The sequence below is a fragment of the Pan paniscus genome, chromosome 15, assembly GCF_029289425.2.
Source record: "Pan paniscus chromosome 15, NHGRI_mPanPan1-v2.0_pri, whole genome shotgun sequence".
Taxonomy (NCBI): Eukaryota; Metazoa; Chordata; class Mammalia; order Primates; family Hominidae; genus Pan; species Pan paniscus.
Window position 1 is genome coordinate 104,587,378 of NC_073264.2, and position 22,580 is coordinate 104,609,957.

General features: G+C 40.8%; 1 protein-coding gene across 20 annotated transcripts in view; it reads left to right on the plus strand.

Moving 5' to 3' along the window:
* Positions 1–22,580, plus strand: part of MARK3 (microtubule affinity regulating kinase 3) — a 118,407-nt gene that overhangs the window by 42,632 nt on the left and 53,195 nt on the right. For 19 of the 20 annotated variants that reach the window (XM_008959080.4, XM_008959082.4, XM_008959081.4 and 16 more), the window contains 2 exons: positions 656–709; positions 21,179–21,227. In XM_008959080.4, the coding sequence (XP_008957328.2) occupies positions 656–709; positions 21,179–21,227 (103 nt within the window). The remainder of the gene's footprint in view (positions 1–655; positions 710–21,178; positions 21,228–22,580) is intronic. The other variant, XM_034938224.3, reaches the window with a different exon arrangement.

Here is a 22,580-nt window from a genome sequence, read left to right on the forward strand (position 1 = left end):
ATGGTGGTGGTGGGAGTGTCTTTTAGCATGCTGATGCATTATAATTAGCTTATAATGAGCAGTGAGGACAACCAGAGGTCACTTTCATCGCCATCTTGGTTTTGGTGGGTTTTGGCCTGCTTCTTTACCACATCCTGTTCTATCAGCAGGGTCTTTGTGACCTGTATCTTCTGCCACGCTCTTCCTATCTCACCCTGTGACTAAGAATGCCTGACTTCCTGGGAATGCAGCCCAGTAGGTCTCAGACTTATTTTACCCAGCCCCTTTTCAAGATGGAGTTGCTCTGGTTCAAACACTTCTGACATATTTCCCCCCTCCCTTTTACAGGGGGACCCTTAATCCTTAAGAATTGTAGCGGGACAAAGATCATCTGTAACTTCTTCAAGCCAAATAGGGGTGATGATATTCCTGCCTATTAGGGTCTCTTGTATTTAGGGTAGGGAGAAGTTTAGTTAGAAAGCATTGGTATAGAAGCCCTTATTTTCAGTCACACAATTTTATAAAGTTACAATTGCTTATTGTAACCAGCTGAGTTTTAGGTTTTGTGGTTTGTTGCTTGCTTGGTTGCTTGCTTCTTAATGCCATATATCTTGGCATTTATCAGTCCATAATTACTAAATTCTTAAAATCCATAAATATTTATTATTCTTTCTAGGTTGCAATAAAAATAATTGACAAAACTCAGTTGAATCCAACAAGTCTACAAAAGGTAAGATTGGTTCAATGTCTAGTACTTTTTAAAAAATTATCAGTGCTAATTGCCATCTAATTTGTCACTTAAATACCCCAACTGTTATTTTATGTTTAATGCCATAAAGCTTCCTATTCCTCAAATGAATGCAACTTAATGTAGTATTTCATGAAAAATTGTTGGGTTATCTTTGGTCGGAGATTATTTTTAAATGTTCTTAACAGCACAAACTAAAGGCTGTGCTTTTTTTTGTACTTTTTTATTGATATAGTTGTACGAGGCTGTACTTTTTATTGAATATTCTTAATATCGACTAGAGTTTTTAAAAAATAATACAGTACAAAAATATTTTCATGTAATTGATATTGTGCAAATTTGTACCTTATAGCTAATACTGAAAATTTTAAAGTGAACACTTTGGCTTCCTTAAACTCTTGACACACCACATCTGATTAAGGACTGATGATTAATATAAAAGGGAAATGTTAAAGTAAAACTGAAAGTGGAAAAGCATGTTCATAAAGCAGTATTGCCATTAGTATCATTTAACATAGATCAAGTCTTTGCCCTAGTGCCTTTTAGAATCACCTGGGCAGATTTTTGAAAGTCTTAACACTTACATAATAATGCCTAAGCAATTAGGTTGGGCCCAGGCATAGGTATTTCAGTGGTAGGACATCAGCAAATAATTAATGATCTTCATAATAAAATCCTTCTAGTTGTTTTTAGCTTCGCAGAGTCTTTTTACATACTTCATTTGATTTCTAGATTTGACCTGTAGTAGTTGAGGGGGGTACAGAGACCATGAAGTAGGAACAGGAAGTACTGAATTTCAGTCCTGGCTCTGCCACTTAGCCGAATATCTGACCTTGAGCAAGGCACTTAACTTTGCTGGACCTTGGGTTTCTCATCTTTAAAATGGAGATAATTTCATCTTCTTATGATGGATGTGAGTATTAATGAAATAATGCATATAAAAGGGCTTTGTAAACTGCACAGCACTGCACAGTTGTGCGATATTTTGATAAGAGCAGTGCTCTATATACATTTCTAATGTATTCCTCATGGTTGTTTATATCCTGGTAATTTTGAAGCCCTGTCCCTGTTTTGTGTGTGGGAGGTGGGGAGGGAGATAGACTTTCTCTGCACTAAAAATGTTATTTCAACAAGTGGTTCTTTGTGATCTGCAACCCATAATGGGCCTTAAGGCTTCTCAAGGTGGGCATGAAACATCTAAAAATCCCAGTCCTTTGTCCTGAAGAGTAAATTTTATCTATTTCCTTAAACTTCCATATCTTCAGCTATCTAAGGATTTGGTACTAATAAATACATTAGAGTTTAATACAATGTGGTATTCAGAACTAAAATTAACATACAAGGATGTTTAATGAGGACTCTAATTGAGTATTCTATGATGTTACATACCTTCCACTATTCATGTGTACCTGGATATAATTGTAATCCTAACAGTTTTCCCGGAAAAATTTTTACCATGGTGTTGTATCAAGTTGGCTGCAGTTTTTCCTTCTTGTTTGCTTGCTTCCTTTAGTCATTTTTTATTTTATTTTATTTTTTTGGTAATTTTTCATTGCTGCTCTTTGTTTATTATTTGTCACATCATTATCAGTTTAGTGCATGGTAGTTTGGTTAGCCCATTAGTGTGATTATGCATATTTGCATCTGAATTAATTTTGACTTATAATAATAATTAAAACTTTAAGATTTGTTTTTGGTATTATTCAAGTATGAACCATTCACTGAAGACTTATTCTAAAGCCAGCTCTATCCCAAGTTAAATAACTTGATAAGTATAATATTTTCAGTTTATAGGCCATTGTTTAAAATTGTGTATATAACTTCATATGCTTATGAAGTAAATTAGAAGCATTTTACATACATTTGTTTCCAATTCTTTTTCACCAAGTATCTTATCCCCAGCCCCCCCATCTTCCCCCACCCCCAGCAATTTTGCAACAATGTAGAATGTACCAGGCAACTTGGTCAGCCCCCTTTGCAGTCATTCTTGCATCCTTTTTTCTTCTCAGCACCATTCATAGTTGTATCACACTTGCTTCAGGAACAGCTCTCTTAGATAGTGATTTAAAGCTGTGGAGCATGCCCTAGCAGCTAACATCATAAGGAACATTCTGCCATCAGCAGTGTGCAATCTCTTTTTACCACCACTACCGAAAAAGGTGGACTGGCTCATTCAGGCAGTATTTTAACAGTGAACACACGTGTTAAAATATCGGTTTCATGATATTCAGGCTTGCATACTGGGTCATGAACATTTACTAAATGCACATATAAGTAAACCTGAGTTGACTATGTTTGCAAATTGATATTATTTTCACAGATGAGTCTCTTCATTTTTCCTTTGTATTTTTGCAGCCATTGAATTAATAAACGTTAGATTCTGGTGAGAGATTTATTTTTCTCCATTGTTTTTGTACCTTTTTTTTTTTAAGAGATGGGTCTTGCTCTGTTGTCCAGGCTGGACTCGAACTCCTGGGCTTAAGCAGTCCTTCCACTTTAGCCTCCCAAGTAGCTGGGACTACAAATGCACACCACAGCATCTGGCTATATACCTTCCAATGTCTCACTAGTATATCTGGAATACTATTCTATTCTTACGCATCTTTTAGGTCAATTTTTTGTTTGTTTGTTTGTTTTTGTTTTTGTTTTTTTGAGATGGAGTCTCGCTCTGTTGCCCAGGCTGGAGTGCAGTAGTGGGATCTGAGTTCACTGCAGTCTCCCTCCGCCTCTTGGGTTCAAGCAATTCTTCTCCCTCAGCCTCCCAAGTGGCTAGGACTACAGGTGTACGCCACCACACCTGGCTAATGTTTGTATTTTTAGTACAGATGGGGGATTTGCCATGTTAGCCAGGCTGGTCTGGTCTCAAACTCCTGACCTCAGGTGATCCACCTGCCTCAGCCTCCACTTGCTGGGATTACACGTGTGAGCCACCATGCCCAGGCCAAGGGATCACTTGAGGTCAGGAGTTCGAGACCAGCCTGGTCAACATGGTGAAACCGCGTCTCTACTAAAAATACAAAAATTAGCTGGGCGTGGTGGCACATGCTTATAATCCCAGCTTCTCAGGAGGCTGAGGCAGGAGAATTGCTTGAACCCAGGAGGCGACAGAACAAGACTTTGTCTCAAAAAAAAAAACAAGAAATTTGTAACATGTAATGAAATAATTGATTTTTTTGTAATGTATTTATGATAGCTGGTTAGTTAGCCAACCTTGAGCACATTCAGGGATGGAGACACACTCCTTCCCGTAGCATCTTGTGCCAGTGTTCAGTGGCTTTGCTATTAGAGTCTTTTCCCCTTACTTCAGACTAGCATCTGTCTTCTAGAAACTTCTACAACACTGTTTACCATTTGTCATATGGAGTTATAGTTACTGCAAACATAACCAGCCCTTAGAAGTTGCTATTTTGGGTCTTGTTGATTTTCTCTTATGCAGAGTAAATCCCCTCAGCCTCCTTGGGTACTCCCACAGGAGTTTCGCTGAACAGAAGCCTACTTTATTCCATACTTGGAATTGTTCCCACCCCCCCACCTGAATTTGTTTGATTCCTGCTAAAATTCATTTAATTGATTTTCTGCCTTAATTCCAGTCTTTTGGGGGATTTTTGGAATAATGGGTCATTTGTATTAGCTGCTATGTAAATTAGATATGGATGTCTCCATCCAATTAAAATATTAAACAAGACAAGAACAAGACTTTTCAATGGAGAATTCATCCAAGTTGATACTGCTGACCCAGTAGTAAAGCATTTTTTGAGTAAGATTTAACCACCATTCTTAAATCTAGACTGAGTAGGACAGAAAGGGAAATCCCTGTGTTTTTAAATTTTAATGAGATTTACAGAGGAAGAAAAAAAGGAACATTAAACACAAATATATGCAAAATACCCAGTAGGATTTATTAAAGCATTATTGACTATGGATTTCATCAGGGTCTTTGTGGGGAAATCCTGCTTATACCCACCTCAATCTTCCTCCCTCCCTTCCTTCCACTGGCCTTATCGTGATTGTAAAATAGGGCAACACTACATTCCATAAAATAGAATAAGTGTTCCTATGAGCTGAGCAGAAGTTGGCTTTAGAGACAGGCAAAGGCTGAAGAAGGCTGAGGCAGGCCAGGCACAGTGGCTCACTCCTGTAATCCCAGCACTTGGGGAGCCTGAGGCGAGAGGATCACTTGAGCTCAGGAATTTGAGATCAGCCTAGGCAGCATAGAGAGACCCGTCTCTACCAAAAAAAAATTAAATAAATTAACCAGGTGTGGTGGTGTGTACCTGTAGTTCCAGCTACTTAGGAGGCTAAGATGGGAGGATCACCTGAGCCTAGAAGTTGGAGGCTGCAGTGAGCTGTGATGGTGCCCCTGCATTCCAGCCTGGGCAACAGAGCAAGACCCTGTCTCAAAAAAAAGCTGAAGCAAAGAACAAAGAGTGTATTGGTCCTTTCAGAATTCCTTTTTTTTGTAAGGCAGGGACAGGGAAACAGAACAATAGACCACAATAGACCATACCACATAGAAAAGTAACCGATTAGTTAATGTCAGGTTACTTCACACTACATTTTTTTCTGTAAGGATTAAAGCAGTAGGAACTTTGTTATTGTGCCAATTGAAGTTTTTCCTTTTCTTTTTTTTTTTTTTTTTTTTTTTTTTGAGACAGAGTCTTGCCCTGTGACCCAGGCTGGAGTGCAGTGGTGTGATTTTGGCTCACTGCAACCTCCGCCTCCCGGGTTCAAGAGATACTCCTGCCTCAGCCCCCTGAGTAGCTGGGACTACAGGTGTGTGCCACCACGCCTGGCTAATTTTTGTATTTTTAGTAGAGACAGGGTTTCACCATGTTGGTCAGACTGGTCTCCCAACTCCTGGCCTCAGGTGATCTGCCTGCCTCAGCCTCCCAAAGTGCTGGGATTACTGGCCTGAGCCACCGTGCTCAGCTAGGACAGTTTAAATCTTCAATCAGGGGCTGGACGCAGTGGCACACGCCAATAATGGCAGTACTTTGGGAGGCCGAGGCGGGTGGATCACCTGAGGCCAGGAGTTCGAGACCAGCCTGGCCAGCATGGTGAAACTGCGTCTCTACTAAAAATACAAAAATTAGTTGGGCATGGTGACATACCCCAGCTACCCAGTAGGCTGAGGCACAAGAATCGCTTGAACCTCGGAGGCGGAGGTTGCAGTGAGCCGAGATCACACCACTGCACTCCAGCCTGGGTGACGGTGAGACTCTGCCTCAAAAAATAAATAAATAATAAACTGTCCTGTTTGGGAAATTAGCTATTATCTCCTTTTCTTCTGATTTCTAGGAAGGTCAGATAACAACTTAATTTAGGTTTGGGAATGTGGAATCTTAGCAGGGATTACTCCATTTTTAATTTTAACCTGGTTTCCTGGGGCCTAATGCAGGAGTTTAGTCCCAAACAATGGCTTCCTATAATTTTTATTTAACAATTCTTCCCTTTTGGTCAGGCTTTCACCTAGGTAAGAGTGTAACCAAAACCTAGGATATCCCTGCTGTTCTCAGTTGCCATCATTTTGAGTTTCCTGTTTCAGCATGCCGTTGACAGGGTGTTCTCATTATCGTGTGTTTCTTTTGAGTTTTTGTTGTTCTAGCCAGAGAGAAACCATTTGACATCTGATAGGTGGCTACATGGAGACACTTAACACTCTGGGAGGATACAGCGTACCAGAGAGACTACCATTATGACTATCATGAGGATCACACCAAGCATTTAGAGTATGCTCCTAAGCCAGGGTTTTTATGAACCAAATCAACTAAAATTGTATAGCCAAACAAGGAGTCTGCCAATTTTAACCAAGTTGTCCGCTCTACCATACCCAAATCGCAACGAGAAGTGTCATGAACTGCACAGATTCCTCCGTGTTTAGTAGGCAGCCCAGCATTCCATGACCGGGCTAAGTATAAAGCAGGGAGTGCAAGTTACCCACAGAAGCTACTGACTGTGAAATTTTAGCTACAGCATGATCCTGCCAAACTGAAAGAGGTAGGCATTAGTAAGGAAAAATTAAGAGGGGCAAAAGCCTTGTTATGAAGTCTTGTTGTTCTGACAGTCTTGGGAAAAGCTGTCCATAGCATGCAGTCCACAACTTCTCGTCCTGGTTCGCAGTTTGAATGTCTCTGGTTGTGGCATCTGGCATTCTGGTGAATTCTCTGTGTGGCCTACACATCAGGCATGAGACTCGAAATTTACATCAAGCTGTCAGCTTTGGTTTATAGGGCTTCTGAAATTGAGCAGCTCATTCTTCATTGGCAAGTTGTAGCCAGATATTAAAGAAAACTAGAAGAATTCAGAATCTAGTTCAGTCAGGAATAATCTTATCAGGTCATTTCTGGAAGTCATTTCTGTGAATTAATATTTTAGCAGCCTTTTTTGCTTCTAATTTCAAATTGGAAGGTATAGGGTTATTCATTGTGCCCCTCAAGCCTGGTCCACTCCGATACCCCTCAAGCACCAGACACCTACCCAGGAAGAGGGAGGCTGTTTTCTTTTTAAAGCTAGTATTTGCTTTGGAGCCACTGTTAGTGCTTAGAGCTCTGTAGCAGTAGCAGTAGTGGCCTTTTTTGGCGTCCTAGGGAATCTTGGTCATGGGATGTAGCAGGGAACCTTATAATTTGAAAGCAAGGAGAACCAGTTCATGCTTTTCATGTGGTCTGTCGTGTAATGACTTTTACTGCTGCCACCACTGGGTTATTTTGGGCACTGTTGATTTGGTTTTCTTAAGCCAGTACTTTTCAACCCTTCTTGTGCATTAGAACCATTTGTGGAGTTTGAAAAAAGCATATTTCCTTCACAGTACTTTCCTCCCTAGAGGTCCTATCTTGGCGGGTCTAGAAATGTGGTGATCTCAGTACACACCCCAGATGAGAATGGCTCCTAGTCTGTCTTCACTTCCCCCAAAGTTCTTAATTTCTCTCTTCTTCCAATTTTACTTATTTTTATTTATTTATTTATTTATTTGAGACGGAGTCTCGCTCTGTCACCCAGGCTGGAGTGCAGTGGTGCGATCTCAGCTCACTGCAAGCTCTGCCTCCTGGGTTCACACCATTCTCCTGCCTCAGCCTCCCGAGTAGCTGGGACTACAAGCACCCGCCACCACGCCCGGCTAATTTTTTGTATTTTTAGTAGAGATGGGGTTTCACCGTGTTAGCCAGGATGGTCTCAATCTCCTGACCTCATGATCTGTCCGCCTTGACCTCCCAAAGTGCTGGGATTACAGGCGTGAGCCACCACGCCCGGCCTATTTATTTTTTATTGATTGAGTGATTGATTGATGGGGTCTTGTCCTGTTGCCCAGGATGGAAGGTAGCAGCAAGACCAGAGCTCACTGCAGCCTGGAATTCCTGGGCTCAAGTATCTTTCCACCTCAGCCTCCTGAGGTAGCTGGGACTATAGGCGCACACCACCACACCCAACTAAAGTAACCTATTTTATTTATTTATGAGACGGAGCCTCCCTCTGTTGGCCAGCCTGGAGTGCAGTGGTGCCATCTCGGCTCACTGCAACCCCTGCCTCCCGAGTTCAAGTGATTCTCCTGCCTCAGCCTCCCAAGTAGCTGGGATTACAGGCACCCACTGCCACACCCAGCTAATTTTTGTATTTTTAGTAGAGACAGGGTTTCACCGTGTTAGCCAGGCTGGTCTCGAACTCCTGACCTCAAGTGATCCACCCGCTTCAGCCTCCCAAAGTGCTGAATTACAGGTGTGGCCACCGTGCCTGGCAAAGTAACCTATTTTAAAGATGACCCCTTCCCCAAATATTCTAAGTTTCATAGACGGCTGCTACTGCCACTGCTGAATATTTTCTCCCTCTCTGGAACTCTTCCTAGGAGTGCCTTAGTACCCAGTTCCTGGCCTCCTTTCTCTACTGGGTGAAGCACAAGTTATTTTGGAAATCGTTTTCATTGAACAACTCTTTTCATCTTTTTCTTTTCTTTCTTTTTTTTTTTTTCCAACTATCTTTCTCTTTCATTTTCTTAATATTGACTTTTCAGGCCATTAACAAAAGTGGTAACCACTGTAAAAATAGTTGTTACAGTCTTGTCTGTTATTTAAAATCCAGTGTCTGCATTCACATCAGTGTCATAAATCTGATAAATTAATACAAATAGGAGATGGCAAATGAAATCCAAGACAGGCACTTCTTGTATTGATTGATTGAGGCTGGATCTTACTTTGTAGCCCAAGCTGAAGTGCAGTGTCATGATCGTCGCTCACTGCAGCCTGGAACTTCTGCGCTTAAGCAGCCTCCCAAAGCCTTGGGGTTACAGGCATGAGCCACCACCCCCAGCCTGATTATACATATTTAAAATACTGAGAGTACACTGGGCACGGTGGCTCACTCCTGTAATCCCAGCACTTTGGGAGGCCCAGCTGGGTGGGATCACCTGAGGTCTGGAATTCGAGACTAGCCTGACGAACATGGAGAAACCCCGTCTCTACTGAAAATACAAAAAAAATTAGCCGGGCGTGGTGGCACATGCCTGTAATCCCAGCTACTTGGGAGGCTGAGGCAGGAGAATCGCTTGAACCCAGGAGACGGAGGTTGCAGTGAGCCAAGATGGCACCACTGCACTCCAGCCTGGGCAACAAATGAGAAACTCTGCCAAAAAAAAAAAAAATTGAGAATAAAACTGTATATATGTTTGTTTATTTTTAGATTTCAAAAGAGATAGAAGAAATAGAAAAAACGGCTTTCAGTATTGTTGCTTCTTTATTCCTTATAAACTTTTAAATTTCTTGCCAGACTTATTTTTGTTTTGGCAATAAATAATACAGGTTGATATTTAGAATACATTATAAACTCGGGAAGCTGAGGCAGGAAAATGGTGTGAACCTGGGAGGCGGAGCTTGCAGTGAGCCGAGATCACGCCACTGCACTCCATCCTGGGCGACAGAGTAAGACTCCGTCTCAAAAAAAAAAAAAAATACATTATAAACTGAGAATAGTAGAGTGTATTTTAGAGATTGTTTGTTTGTTTTTAGAATTGAGGTCTCACTGTCTTGCCCAAGCTGGTCTCAGACTCCTGGGTTCAAGCATCCTCCTTCCGAGGATTCCAGTCTGCCTTCCAAGGAGCTGGGATTACAGGCACACACCACCATACCCAGCTAAAGTATATTTTTCATTGTACCAAGGACTCATTATGCTATTTTAGAAAAGTCACCAAGGAACCAAGTATTTTAAGTGGGTTAAACTTAGAGCATAGCCTGGACCCATTTGCAGAAAATATAAACTTGGGTGCAAATTAGGCCTTTGTGAGAGAATTATAACAGTAACATCAGCCAGAATCACAAACACATGTCAAGAGTTTATTGTATGCCAGGTGCTGTTCCATGCACTCTGTATGTCAAGCCATCCTTTCATTGTAGAGGTGACAGGGTCAGGGAGGTCAAGTTACCTAGACTCAGTGAGTGGTACAGCTGGGTTGGGATTAGGTAGTATAGCTCCTGGAGTCAAATTCTACACACACTTTATCTTATATCATTGCATGTACTTTTCACAACAGTCCTGTGAAGCAGTTGTTTTCTTTTTTTTTCTTTGAGACAGAGTTTTGCTCTTGTTGCCCAGGCTGGAGTGCAATGGCGTGATCTCTGCTCACCGCAACCCCCACCTCCCTGGTTCAAGTGATTCCCCTGCCTCAGCCTCCCGAGTAGCTGGGATTACAGGCACCCACCACCACGCCCAGCTAATTTTTTTGTATTTTTAGTAGAGACAGGGTTTCTCCATGTTGGTCAGGCTGGTCTGGAACTCCCGACCTCAGGTGATCCACCTGCCTCAGCTTCCCAAAGTGCTGGGATTACAGGCGTGAGCCACCACGCCAGGCCGAAGTAGCTGTTTTCAAAATCTATCTTATAGGTAAGTAGGTTAACGCTCTCAAGATTTTGTGGTTTGTTCACTCATCCAGTGAATAAGGGACTGAACTAGCCTTAGAACCTAAATTTATAACATCAAATAGCTTTCTTTGCATAAGTTCCCTTGGAGCCAGTCACTCATAGTACTTTCCATATGGGAAGGATAACAACGGAACATATGGAAATTCAGCTTGCATGTGGTAGATACCTAGTAAAATCTGGTAAGTTAATTTTGTTAGTACCAAATTCATTTTAACACTAAATTAATTTTTCCTGATGTTGCTCTGATTCTAGGAATCTTGACCACCAGAACCTTGAGTTTGGGAGATGGGAAGATTCTTAGTTTGTCTTTGAAATATTTGATCATAAAAAACACATTATTGGCCAGGCATGGTGGCTCAAGCCTGTAATCCCAGCACTTTGGGTGACCAAGGCAGGCAGATTGCTGAGCTCAGGAGTTCAAGACCAGCCTGGGCAACATGGCAAAACCCTGTCTCTACATACAGAAATTAGCCAGATGTGGTGGTGCGCACCTGTAGTCCTAGCTACTTAGGGGGCTGAGGCTGGAGGATTGCTTGAGCCCGGGAGGTCGAGGCTGCAGTGAACCATGTTCATGCCACTGCATTCCAGCTTGGGTGACAGAGCAAGACTCCTTCTCTAATTAAAAAAAAAAAAAGCACACACATTGTCGCTACTCTTATTTTACATTTTTAGAAAACTGATTTGTTGTATTACTCAGCTCAAGCTAAGCAATTTTTTAAAATTTAGTTTTTAATTTTTATTAGATACTGACTGCATACAAAAGAATGTTCCATGTTTAGCATATAAATATGTATATGAGATGAGCACCGTTATACTACCTGCTTCAAGAAATAGATCTTCAACCATACCTTTAAACCAGTCCCATATTGTGCCCCTCCTCAACCTGATTCCCCTTTTTCATTGCCCACCTACTGGGTAAACACTAACAAGGATTTTGTGTTATTATTTTCTTGCTTTGTCCGTATAATTTTACCACATATGGATCACTCATCAATGTAGTATAAAGGTTTTTTTTTTGTCTGTTTTTTGTTTCTTTTGTGTTTGTTTGTTTGTTTGTGACTGAGTCTCACACTGTCTCCCAGGCTGGAGAGCAGTGGTGCGATCTCAGCTCACTGTAACCTCTGCCTCCCAAGTTCAAGCGATTCTTGTGCCTCAGCCTCCTGAGTAGCAGGGATTACAGGCGTGCACCACCACACCCAGCTAATTTTTGTATTTTTAGTAGAGACCAGGTTTCACCATGTTGGCCAGGCCGGTCTTGAACTCCTGACCTCAAGTGATCCACCCACCTCAGCCTCCCAAAGTGCTGGAATTACAGGCGTGAGCCACCGCACCCCACCAATGTAGTGTAAAGTTTAAAAAATTGTATAAATGGACTCATGCTATGTGTATTCTCCTATTGGCTTTTGCTTTGCTTCCTTTTTTGAGACGGAGTTTCGCTCTTGTTACCCAGGCTGGAGTACAGTGGCGTGATCTCAGCACTGCAGCCTCTGCCTCCTGGATTCAAGTGATTCTCCTGCCTCAGCTTCCAAAGTATCTGGGATTACAGGTGTGCATCACCACACCTAGCTAATCTTTGTGTTTTTAGTAGAGACGGGTTTTCACCACGTTGGCCAGGCTGGTCTCGAACTCCTGACTTCAAGTGATCCACCCACCTCAGCCTCCCAGAGTGCTGGGATTACAGGTGTGAACCACCATGCCCAGCCGCTTTTGCTTTCTTTTACCTACATTGTGTTCCATGTTGATGTATTTTGCTGTAATTCACCTTCACTGCTATGTCCATTTTCAAGAATATGTAGTATCCCATTATGTGAATATGCCACTCTGTATTTATCCCGTGATTCAGAGACATTTGGATTGCTTTTTGTATTGCAAACATGACTGCTGTGAATTGTCCTCTGTGTGTCCTGGCACACTTGTGAAGAGTTTCTTAAATATATATACTTAGAATTCTTGTATCACAGAGTCTGTCTGCACATCCTCCTTCTTCATTAGAGAAGGCCAAATTATTTTCAGAGCAGGTATGCTAATTTATATTTCCATCAGCAGTGTGTAGGAGAGCACAAGTGATGTAGCATCCTCATCAAAATTTGATTTTCTCTGATTTTTTAAAATTTGTGCCATCACAGGAGAATTGCTTGAACCCGGGAGGTGGAGGTTGCAGTGAGCTGAGATTGTGCCAGTGCACTCCAGCCTGGCGACAGAGCAAGACTGCATCTCAAAAAAAACAAAAAAATTGTGCTATCAATTTGGTAAATATAAAAGTGATATTTGGCCAGGCATAGTGGCTTCCTCCTTAAATTCCAGCACTTTGGGAGCCTGAGATGGGAAGATCTCTCCAAGCCAGGAGTTCAAGAACCAGCCTGGGCAACAGAGCAAGACTCTGTGTCTACAAAAAGATTTTTTTTTTTTTTAAATTATCTGGGCATGGTGGCTCATAGCTGTGGTCTCAGATAATTGGGAGGCTGAGGATTGATTAAGCCCAGGAGTTTACAGCTGCAGTGAGCTGTGATTGCACCACTGCACTCCAGCCAGGGTAACAGAGCAGGAGCCCCTCTTAAAAAAAAAAAAAAAAAAAGAAAGAAAAGAAAAATCTCATTATGGTTTTAATGTAACATTTTCCTAATTACTGATGAGGTCATGCATTTTTTCATATTTAGGTTTTTTGTTTCTTCTGTGAAGTACGTATTCATCTTTTGTTTAATTTCTAGTGGATTTTTTCTTAGTTATTTTAGGATATCATTATATATCATAGATACTATTATATATGTGGCACATACCTTCTACTTGATGGTATATCTTCACTCTCTTGATACCGTCTCTCAGTGAATAGCAGAGGCTCCTAATTTTAAAGCAGTTACATTTATCAGTCTTTTTTTTATGTGCTTTGCACTTTTTATGTCTTTTTTGTTTTTTTGTTTTTTTGTTTTTGAGACGGAGTTTCGCTCTGTCACCCAGGCTGGGGTGCAGTGGCACGATCTCGGCTCACTGCAAGCTTCGCCTCCCGGGTTCACGCCATTCTCCTGCCTCAGCCTCCCGAGTAGCTGGGACTACAGGTGCCTGCCATCACGCCTGGCTAATTTTTTTTGTATTTTTAGTAGAGACGGGGTTTCACTATGTTATCCAGGATGGTCTCGATCTCCTGACCTCGTGATCCACCCATCTTGGCTTCCCAAAGTGCTGGAATTACAGGTGTGAGCCCCCACGTCCGGCCTTTTTTGTGCCTTCTTTAAGAAATTCTTTTCTACCTGGGGTCATAAACATATTTTTCTCTGTTGTCTTCACATGTTTAAAGTAATCTTTAAGCCACCAGCAGTCATGTGTTACGAGGTAGGGATCCAGTTTCATGGTTTTTCGTATGTATAATCACTTGCTGCCTCACCTCTCCTTTCTTTGCTGATCTGCATCGTGGACAGAGTCTCCGTGTCTAAACACACACTTTGTTCTTCAGAAGTGGTTATTCTGGTTCACTTAACAATTGCCATTTGAAAAGCAATTATTTTTATTTTATTTTCATATTTTTAAATTTTATTTTTAATGATAGGACACCAAATGATAACCAGAACCCCAAAATACATAGGTGAAAATCTGAGCTAAATTAATAGAAACACAGGCATGACAGAGAAGACTTTATCACTTAACTCTCTTAGGCCATTCATTAATTACACAGTAAGTAGGGGGAAAAGGTACATATCTTAATATACAGCACCTCCATGGCCAGGTGCGGTGGCTCACACCTGTAATCCCAGCACTTTGGGAGGCTGAGGTGGGCGGATCATGAGGTCAGGAGATTGAGACCATCCTGGTGAACACGGTGAAGCCCCGTCTCTACTAAAAAATACAAAAAAATTAGCTGGGCGTGGTGGCGGGTGCCTGTAGTCCTAGTACTGGGGAGGCTGAGGCAGGAGAATGGTGTGAACCCGGGGGGCGGAGCTTGCAGTGAGCGGACATCGTGCCACTGCACTTCAGCCTGGGTGACAGAGTGAGACTCCGTCTCAAAAAAAAAAAAAAAATAACAGCATTTCCATTAGCCCATAGTATAGCTGTTTTAATCCCCTTTTCAGGATACATAACAGCTGTGTGCTAGGATATTATCGTCATTACTATTCCAATGTGTGCTGACTATGAGGTATATTATTTTCTCAGAGTTGGGCAATACATAACATTTGAATAAGCCAGACTAACATCTTTCTAGGCTATAGTTCTAATGTAGAGCAATAAAAATAGAACCAAACAAAATATACAAACATGTGGAACCTAAAACACACAGAATTCTTGGATCAAAGAAAAATTGCAAACAAAAATTACAGTATATCTAGAAATTAATGATAATAAGCTGTGTGTCAGAACCTATGTAATACTGCTTTTTGGTGCTCCGGGAAATTTGTAGCCTTAAACACATTATTAAACAAGAATGACAAGGAATGCATTAAACATTAAACTAATAGTTTAGAAAAGGGAACAAAATAAATCTCAGGAATAAATAATAATGTAAGGAGTCAGTAAAGCTAAAGGCAGAAAATAATGAATTTGAAAACAGTAGAAATGGTAAATCCAAAACTTTGGTGGGTCCCCCCCCCCCCCCAAGGAAGTGAGAAGAGAGGCAATGAAATAGATAAGCTACTAGGTGCTGCCAGGGGGAAGGGAGAGAAAACACAGAAAAATGAGGGGGAAATACCAGATACTGAAGAATTTAAATTATTATAAAGGAACCTTTTCTACAACTCTGAAAAATGTTAGAATATCCAAAGAAATTGATAATTTTCTAGGAAAACATGACTTACCAAAATTAACTCTAGAAAAAAATTGATACACATCAGTAACAACAGAAGTTGAGAAAGTAGTTAACATATTGCCAAACCTGGAATTCATGATTGAATTCTTTGAGATCTACTGTGAGTACATACTCTGCCTCTGTTCAGCTGTTCCAGAACTTAAGAAGAGGAACTTCCAAATTCTTTTCTCAAATTCAGAAACATTGCTATTGAAATATATTGGAAACAGGAACGAAAACTACAGTTCAGTTTCGCTTATAATATCCATTCTAAAATTCGGAATTAAAAATATTAGCATATAGGACTAAATACTGGTACATTTATCTTTGTTTCCCCAAAGATTCACTAAATGATGGTAAAGGAATTAAAAAGGAGGGGAAAAGAGTCCAGGAATTGAGTACTGAGGCATTCTCAGGAAGAGCCCCAAGAGAGGGAGGAGATACCCAGCGGTCACAGTGGAAGTCATCTTTGAGACTTAGAGCGTTTGAGGAAGGGGTCGTCTTTAAAATAGGTTACCTACTTAGCACTTGGGAGACCAGACCAGCCTGTGGCAACCAGTGACATCAGTTCCTTTGAGTCTTTCCAGAGATACTCTGTATATTAAGAAGCAATTTTTTTTTTCCTTTTTTACACAAATGCATTTTCTTGAAAATTCCTTCTCATGAACTTTGCCAGCCTCTCTGTCTTGGTTTGTCTGAGAGGGCCTTTGATGCACCCTTCCATTTAGGTGCTGTGGTAGTTGAGGCAAAGAGACAGTTTCTGTAGAGTGATGAGGGAGTGACTTAGGTGGCCTGGTCTTCTGTCCCTTATCTGTGTATCTGGAGAAGGGAGCCTGAACACCTTCATTGTGATGGTTTAGATCAGTTTTATGTCTGTAACCCCCATGTTCTCTTTTACATACTCATTTTACTTTCGTATTGGTTGGTAAAATTGTCTTTTTTTTTTTTTTTTTTTTTTTTTTTTTTTTTACTAGAGACTAAAATTCTCTCTCTCTTTTTTTTCTACTTGTCAAAAGGTAAAATTTTATTTTTCCAATGGTAATACTTGACAACCCCCAGGTCTTGGCTATTGGGACATGTTTCTTTACTTCTCTGATACCATAGATTTAGTGTCCTTGATATCCCCATTGCCAGGATTCCAAATCTTTGCCTTCAAAGGTATTATTCTCCTCTTGTGTGCCAGTTCCATAGAGGATGTATAGATGTGAAAATGTGTGGAGGATATGGATTGATCAGTAAGGAGAGAATTCTTTCAATTTATACGTTTCCATGTAATTTGATTTCTTTTTTCCAACTAACATCTATTTAAGATTGAAAAGGGAATGTGGAGAAATAAGCTGTATTAAGATAGTAGAAATAGGCCGGGCGCGGTGGCTCACGCCTGTAATCCCAGCACTTTGGGAGGCCGAGGCGGGCGGATCACGAGGTCAGGAGATCGAGACCATCCTGGCTAACACGGTGAAACCCCGTCTCTACTAAAAATACAAAAATTAGCTGGACGTGATGGCAGGCACCTGTAGTCCCAGCTACTAAGGAGGCTGAGGCAGGAGAATGGTGTGAACCTGGGAGGCGGAGCTTTCAGTGAGCCGAGATGGCGCCACTATACTCCAGCCTGGGCGACAGAGCGAGACCCCATTTCAAAAAAATAAAGTAGAAATAAGGTGAGTTTCTCTTATTTAAATGGCCTTTTACAATTACAAAACTTTAAAATTTTTCTGGTATAGTCCTTATAGGGACTTTCCTTAAAGTTCACATTTGCCTTTCAGTACATTATTCCTATCCAAATTTAACTATCTTTGGTCATCAGATTCAGAGATTATGAAGTCTCTGGCATTTTTATCTCACTTGTATGCAAATTGTCAACTTCGTAAAAAGCTCTGTGCCAGTACCCACCTGTTGCTCTGGACTTTTCTATATCAGCAGCTTATAATTTGTTGATTTTTTTTTTTTTTAGTTAAATTTCTAAGGTAGCAATGTGGAATCCTGAGATGAACGTAGACTTTGGAGTCAGGCAACCCAAAGTGAGAATCCTGGCTCCAGCATATATTAGCTGAGTCTTTGGATGAGTTTGCTAACCTGTCTCAGTCGTCTTTCTCTGTATACTGGAGATGATCATACTCAGCTGATAGAGTTGTGAAAATTAAGCTTAGATAAGACTGTGAATGTGAAGCATCTGGCTCTGTGCGTCAGACACAGCAGGCACTAGATAACTGTTAGCTTCCTGCTTCCTCCCTGTCCTGCTTGTTTAACTTAGCATAAAGCTTATTTACACATTTGCTGCCTGCCAGTATCTACCTAATACATAATTCCAATAGAGAGGTGAATACATAAAGTTATTTGGGCTAATATCCTGCCACTACCTCTCTTGGGATTCTTTGGCTGCTCTTTTTGCCTACGGAATTAAATTTTTACTAGTCTTCTATCTGGTCCCATTTACCTGTCCTTTTTGTTTTCACATTGCATCCCTGGTATGACCTCTGCTGTAACTCAGGAGTTCTCGCATTTTAATATGGTGTCTGCAGAATATTAGTTATCCACTGCTGCCTAACAAATTCCTCCAGAACTTAGCAACTTAAAGCCAAATCTTTTGAATTCCTTTAATAGTCCATCTTTTTCCTGCTTTTTGGCTCTAATTCACTTTGTTTCATTTCTGCTGTACTGTTAGTAGAGACTTAAAAATGATTGCCTTCATTTGACCTGCTCCCCTGTCATCAGAACTGTGACAACTCTGTAACAAGCATTGTGCTGCGGAGGATTTAAAAGCTATGTGGTCATTAGAATGCTGAGGCTGGCTCAGACCGCAGTTGTTGGTAGTTAGTGCTTTCATGCAGGTATTTATCAAACAAATGCATTTCAGTTGTGTGCCAGCCTTGGTTTCAGGTATACAGTAGTGAAAGGAGACAGGCATGCTCCCTGTGGGTGACACGAGGATAACAAACAGGTGCACAAAAATGTGTCTTCATAGCTTGAAAGACATCCCAGGAAAGAAGTGAACAGATGGGCTATGATGTAAAACAAGGAGACCTACTTAGATACGTTTTCAGAGAATCTGCCTGAGACTTAAAGGATGAAAAGGGAGAAGACATTTAAAGGAATTTAGTATGTTCTGTGGCCAGGCGCGGTGGCTCACATCTGTAATCCCAGCACTTTGGAGGCCAAGGCAGACAGATCACCTGAGGTCAGGTGTTCGAGACCAGCCTGGCCAACGTGGCAAAACCCCATCTCTGCTAAAAATACAAAAATTAGCCAGGCATGGTGGGACCTACAATCCTGGCTGCTCTGGAGGCTGAGACAGAAGAATCCCTTGAACCTGGGAGGCGGAGGTTGCAGTGAGCCGATATTGTGCCACTGCATTCCAGCCTGGGCATCAGAGTAAGACTCCGTCTCAAAAATAAATAAACAAACAGTATGTTCTAGTAACTAAAAGGAGTTGGGGTGACTAGAATGTACCTTTGAGGGGTATGCAGAAGTTGGCAGGATGCAGGGATGCCACAGCCATGGTCAGGGTTTCATTCTCAGTGCTGTATCCTGAGCTATATTGATATGGCATCCAAAGTGGAGATTGTTGTTGTTTTTTTTTTTTTTTTTTTTTTTTTTTGAGTTGGAGTCTTGCTCTGTCACCCAGGCTGGAGTGCAGTGGCATGATCTCAGCTCACTGCAACCTCCAGGAGGTGTTCTAATTTAGCAGTTGGGAAGTAATTGGGAGATTTGAATTCTAGCTACCAATTCAACTATAATGGATTGGAAAACAAGATTTCTGTGTTAGTTTAACAGAGGAGAGCTAAAAAAGAACTCAGGCCTGAATGGTTGTCAGGAATTTACTTGGGTGACTATCTTCTCATCTCAGAACATAAAATGTAGGAATTACCACAGTTGCAAAGGGAGATGTTTATGTTGGAGATAAAAATGCTCCTCCCTTCAAAAATGAGACAGTATTTTAGATAGGAAAGGTTATTTATCTGATTACATGTTTTAAAATTCTGAGCGTAAGGTTATATGTCAAATCCTGTCCATGGGCTGGGCACAGTGGCCCACACCTGTGATCCTAGCACTTTGGAAGGCTGAAGGGGAGGATTGATTGAGCCCAGGAGGTCAAGGCTACAATGAACTATGATCACACCACTGCACTTCAACCTGGGCAGCAGAGCGAGACCCTGTCTCAAAAAATAAATTAACAAAAAAATCTGGTCCATGTCCATCTCCTCTTAGCTGCTAATTCAATTTTAGATTAGACACAGTGGACAAGGACAAGTATGGTGAGAGTCCTGTGATTTCTCACCAGCTTCCTTTCCACATAGGCCGCTGCTTCTCCTCTTCCAAGGTTTTTCCCTGCTTTTGCCTCCTGGAGGTTGTATCCTGGGTGTTAGGAGACTGGGTTCCGGACACATTCCCCACAGAAGGATAGCAGGACCTTAGAAGATCTTTTTCTTTCTTTTCCTGGTTTCCTCTTGTTTGCAAGAGGGTTGAATAGGATGGTCTCTAAAATCCTGTTGTTTTTCTGGGTTATATTAACCCAGGCCATAATGATAAGAACCTGCTCTGAATTCACAACATGTATTTATACAACAGCAATTTAATATTTCTTATTCTGTGGAATGGCTAGGAAGCTCTGCTGGTCTTGGTTGGATGGTTTTTTGTTTGTTTTTTTTGAGACAGGGTCTCGCTTTGTCGCCCAGGCTGGAGTGCAGTAACGCCATCAGCTCTCTGCAACCTCCACTTCCCAGGCTCAAGTGATTCTCTTGCTCAGCCTCCCGAGTAGCTGGGACTACAGACACATGCTACTGCACCCAGCTAATTTCTGTATTTTTAGTAGAGATGGGGTTTCACCATGTTGCCCAGGCTGGTCTCGACCTCCTGAGCTCAAGTGATCCACCCACCTTGGTTTCCCAAAGTGCTGGGATTACAGGTGTGAGCCACCGTGCTCGGCTGGTTTTTCTTAAGGTCTCACCTGGGTTCACTTGTGTGGCTGAATTCAGCTGGTGGTTTGGCAGGGGCTGGATGCAGTTACCACAGAGGATCTGTCTCTTTAAATAACTACCCTTCATCCCCAAAGAGGCCAGACCAGCTCCTTCACAGTGCTCCAAGAGAGCAAGCCATGACGCCCAAGCATTTTATCCAGCCTCTGCTTGCTTCAGTTTGCTAAGGTCCCACTGGCCAAAGCAGATTACATGGCCAGGTCTAATGTCAGTATGAAGGGGGCACTCCACAAAAGCGTGAACATGTAAGGCATGACTCATGAGGGTTACTAATGTAATAGTCACCACAACCTCCATGCTAAGTTACCTATATTCTCCAGTGAGGATTTCCCAAGGTGGTTTTGTTCATAGTCTTCTAATAGAATTATTTGGAATTATCAGTTTAATATGCTTATGATGTATTTCACTGGAACCATACAGGTTTTGATTCGCAGAGTTGGAAGCCCTGGGTAGATACTGAATCAGACTAAGTTTAATCACAGAAATTATTCCTACGTAAGTCTGATCTTATGTTTTCAAGATAGCATTGTAAAATTCAGAGTATGTTACCATCCCCCTTTGAGACCTCTGCTGTTTTTAATAAATGGAAGCATTTGGGAATACTATTTGGTAATAGTTTATTAAAACTACTTCAGAGATATTCTGGACTTTCATATTAGTCTTAGATATGGATTAATACACATTAGCAATGAATCTGTTATCTAAGAGAAAAATTTAAATTTATATTACAATAGTGGAATATAATGTTTAATAACTTGTGTTGAGGGATTTTGTGTTTTGTTTGTTTTTTTTTTTTTAGCTCTTCAGAGAAGTAAGAATAATGAAGATTTTAAATCATCCCAATATAGGTACTTTCTGCTTTTTTAAATATTTTGGGGTCTAAATACGTACTTGAAATTATGTCATAAAGCTAAACACGTATTCTAGAAATGGTAGAGTACACCTCTAGTAAAATATATATACAAGTTGTTGATCATTTGTATTAGCTTTTTGAAATTGCTGAAGACAGGTTAAAAGCTTAGGTATTAAACGTTGAATTTAAAGCTTTAATGTGGTAGAAACATCTGTACTCTGATTATAATTTTCTAATTTTTAAGTATATTAGAAAATATAATTGTATTGCATGAGTAGATAGAAGGGAATTATAGGAAGTCAGAATTAATATTTTCAAAGGGGCTGGGCACAGTGGCTCATGCCTGTAATCCCAGCACTTTGGGAAACCAAGGCAGGAGGATTGCTGGAGGTCAGGAGCTCAAGACCAGCCTAAGCAACAGAGCGAGACCCCGTCTCTCCAAAAAAAAAAAAAAAAAAGTAATAATAATAATAAACTTAAAAATTTGTAAAAAGAATATTTCAGAGGTCCAATACTTTTTGCTGTGTGCCCTAAGAAAATACTTATTTGAAAGATGGAATACTTGCTATCTAATGGAATTGTGATAGGAATTATTTTATAAATCAAAGATTTGTTTTCTGTGTCCTCTGTGTGCACAACTCTGTGCCAGGTGCTAGTAGGTGTGTTTAAAGATGAGGAAGGAGCGACATGGTCCTACCCTTAGAGTAACTGTAGAAACAAGAAGAGAATAAATAAGCAAATGACTTAATACTGACCCAAGAAAAACTTTTGATCCCATATGCATTGTAATAGGGCTTTTAAAAAATTACATAACTGCTTTTTTGTATAGTGATAGATCATACAATCTAAAAATAATATTTCAAGAATGAAATCACTCTTAAGACAGCCCATAATCAGCTTACTGTCAACATCAGTTTTAGGAAATGAAAGGATTGATGTTTAGTATCAAGGATAGCCTATCAAGAATGCATCAGGCACAAGAATAGAAGAGTAACACAGAACCACCACAGGAAGAAAGAAGCTTTTACAGAGAGCTGCTTTTTTAACAAAAGGCGTATGCCCTATTTCATCAGTCTAAACCACCATTACTTTAAAGGTGTTCTTGTTTCCTTGTTTCATATACTACTAAGAGAAATGCTAGCAAGCCTTCATCCTGATATCAGGGATATTAATTAAAATGTGAAAAAAAAATTTAGAATCAATAAGTATGGTTGAAGAAAAAATCACGGAACAACTTCATAGTTGGATTAAAAAAAAATCACAAGGAATATAATAGTGGGAAGAAAATCTTGTTTCCTTGATTTTCATTTCAATCCTTGGGGCCTAGCTAGCCAACTCTGGATTTCAA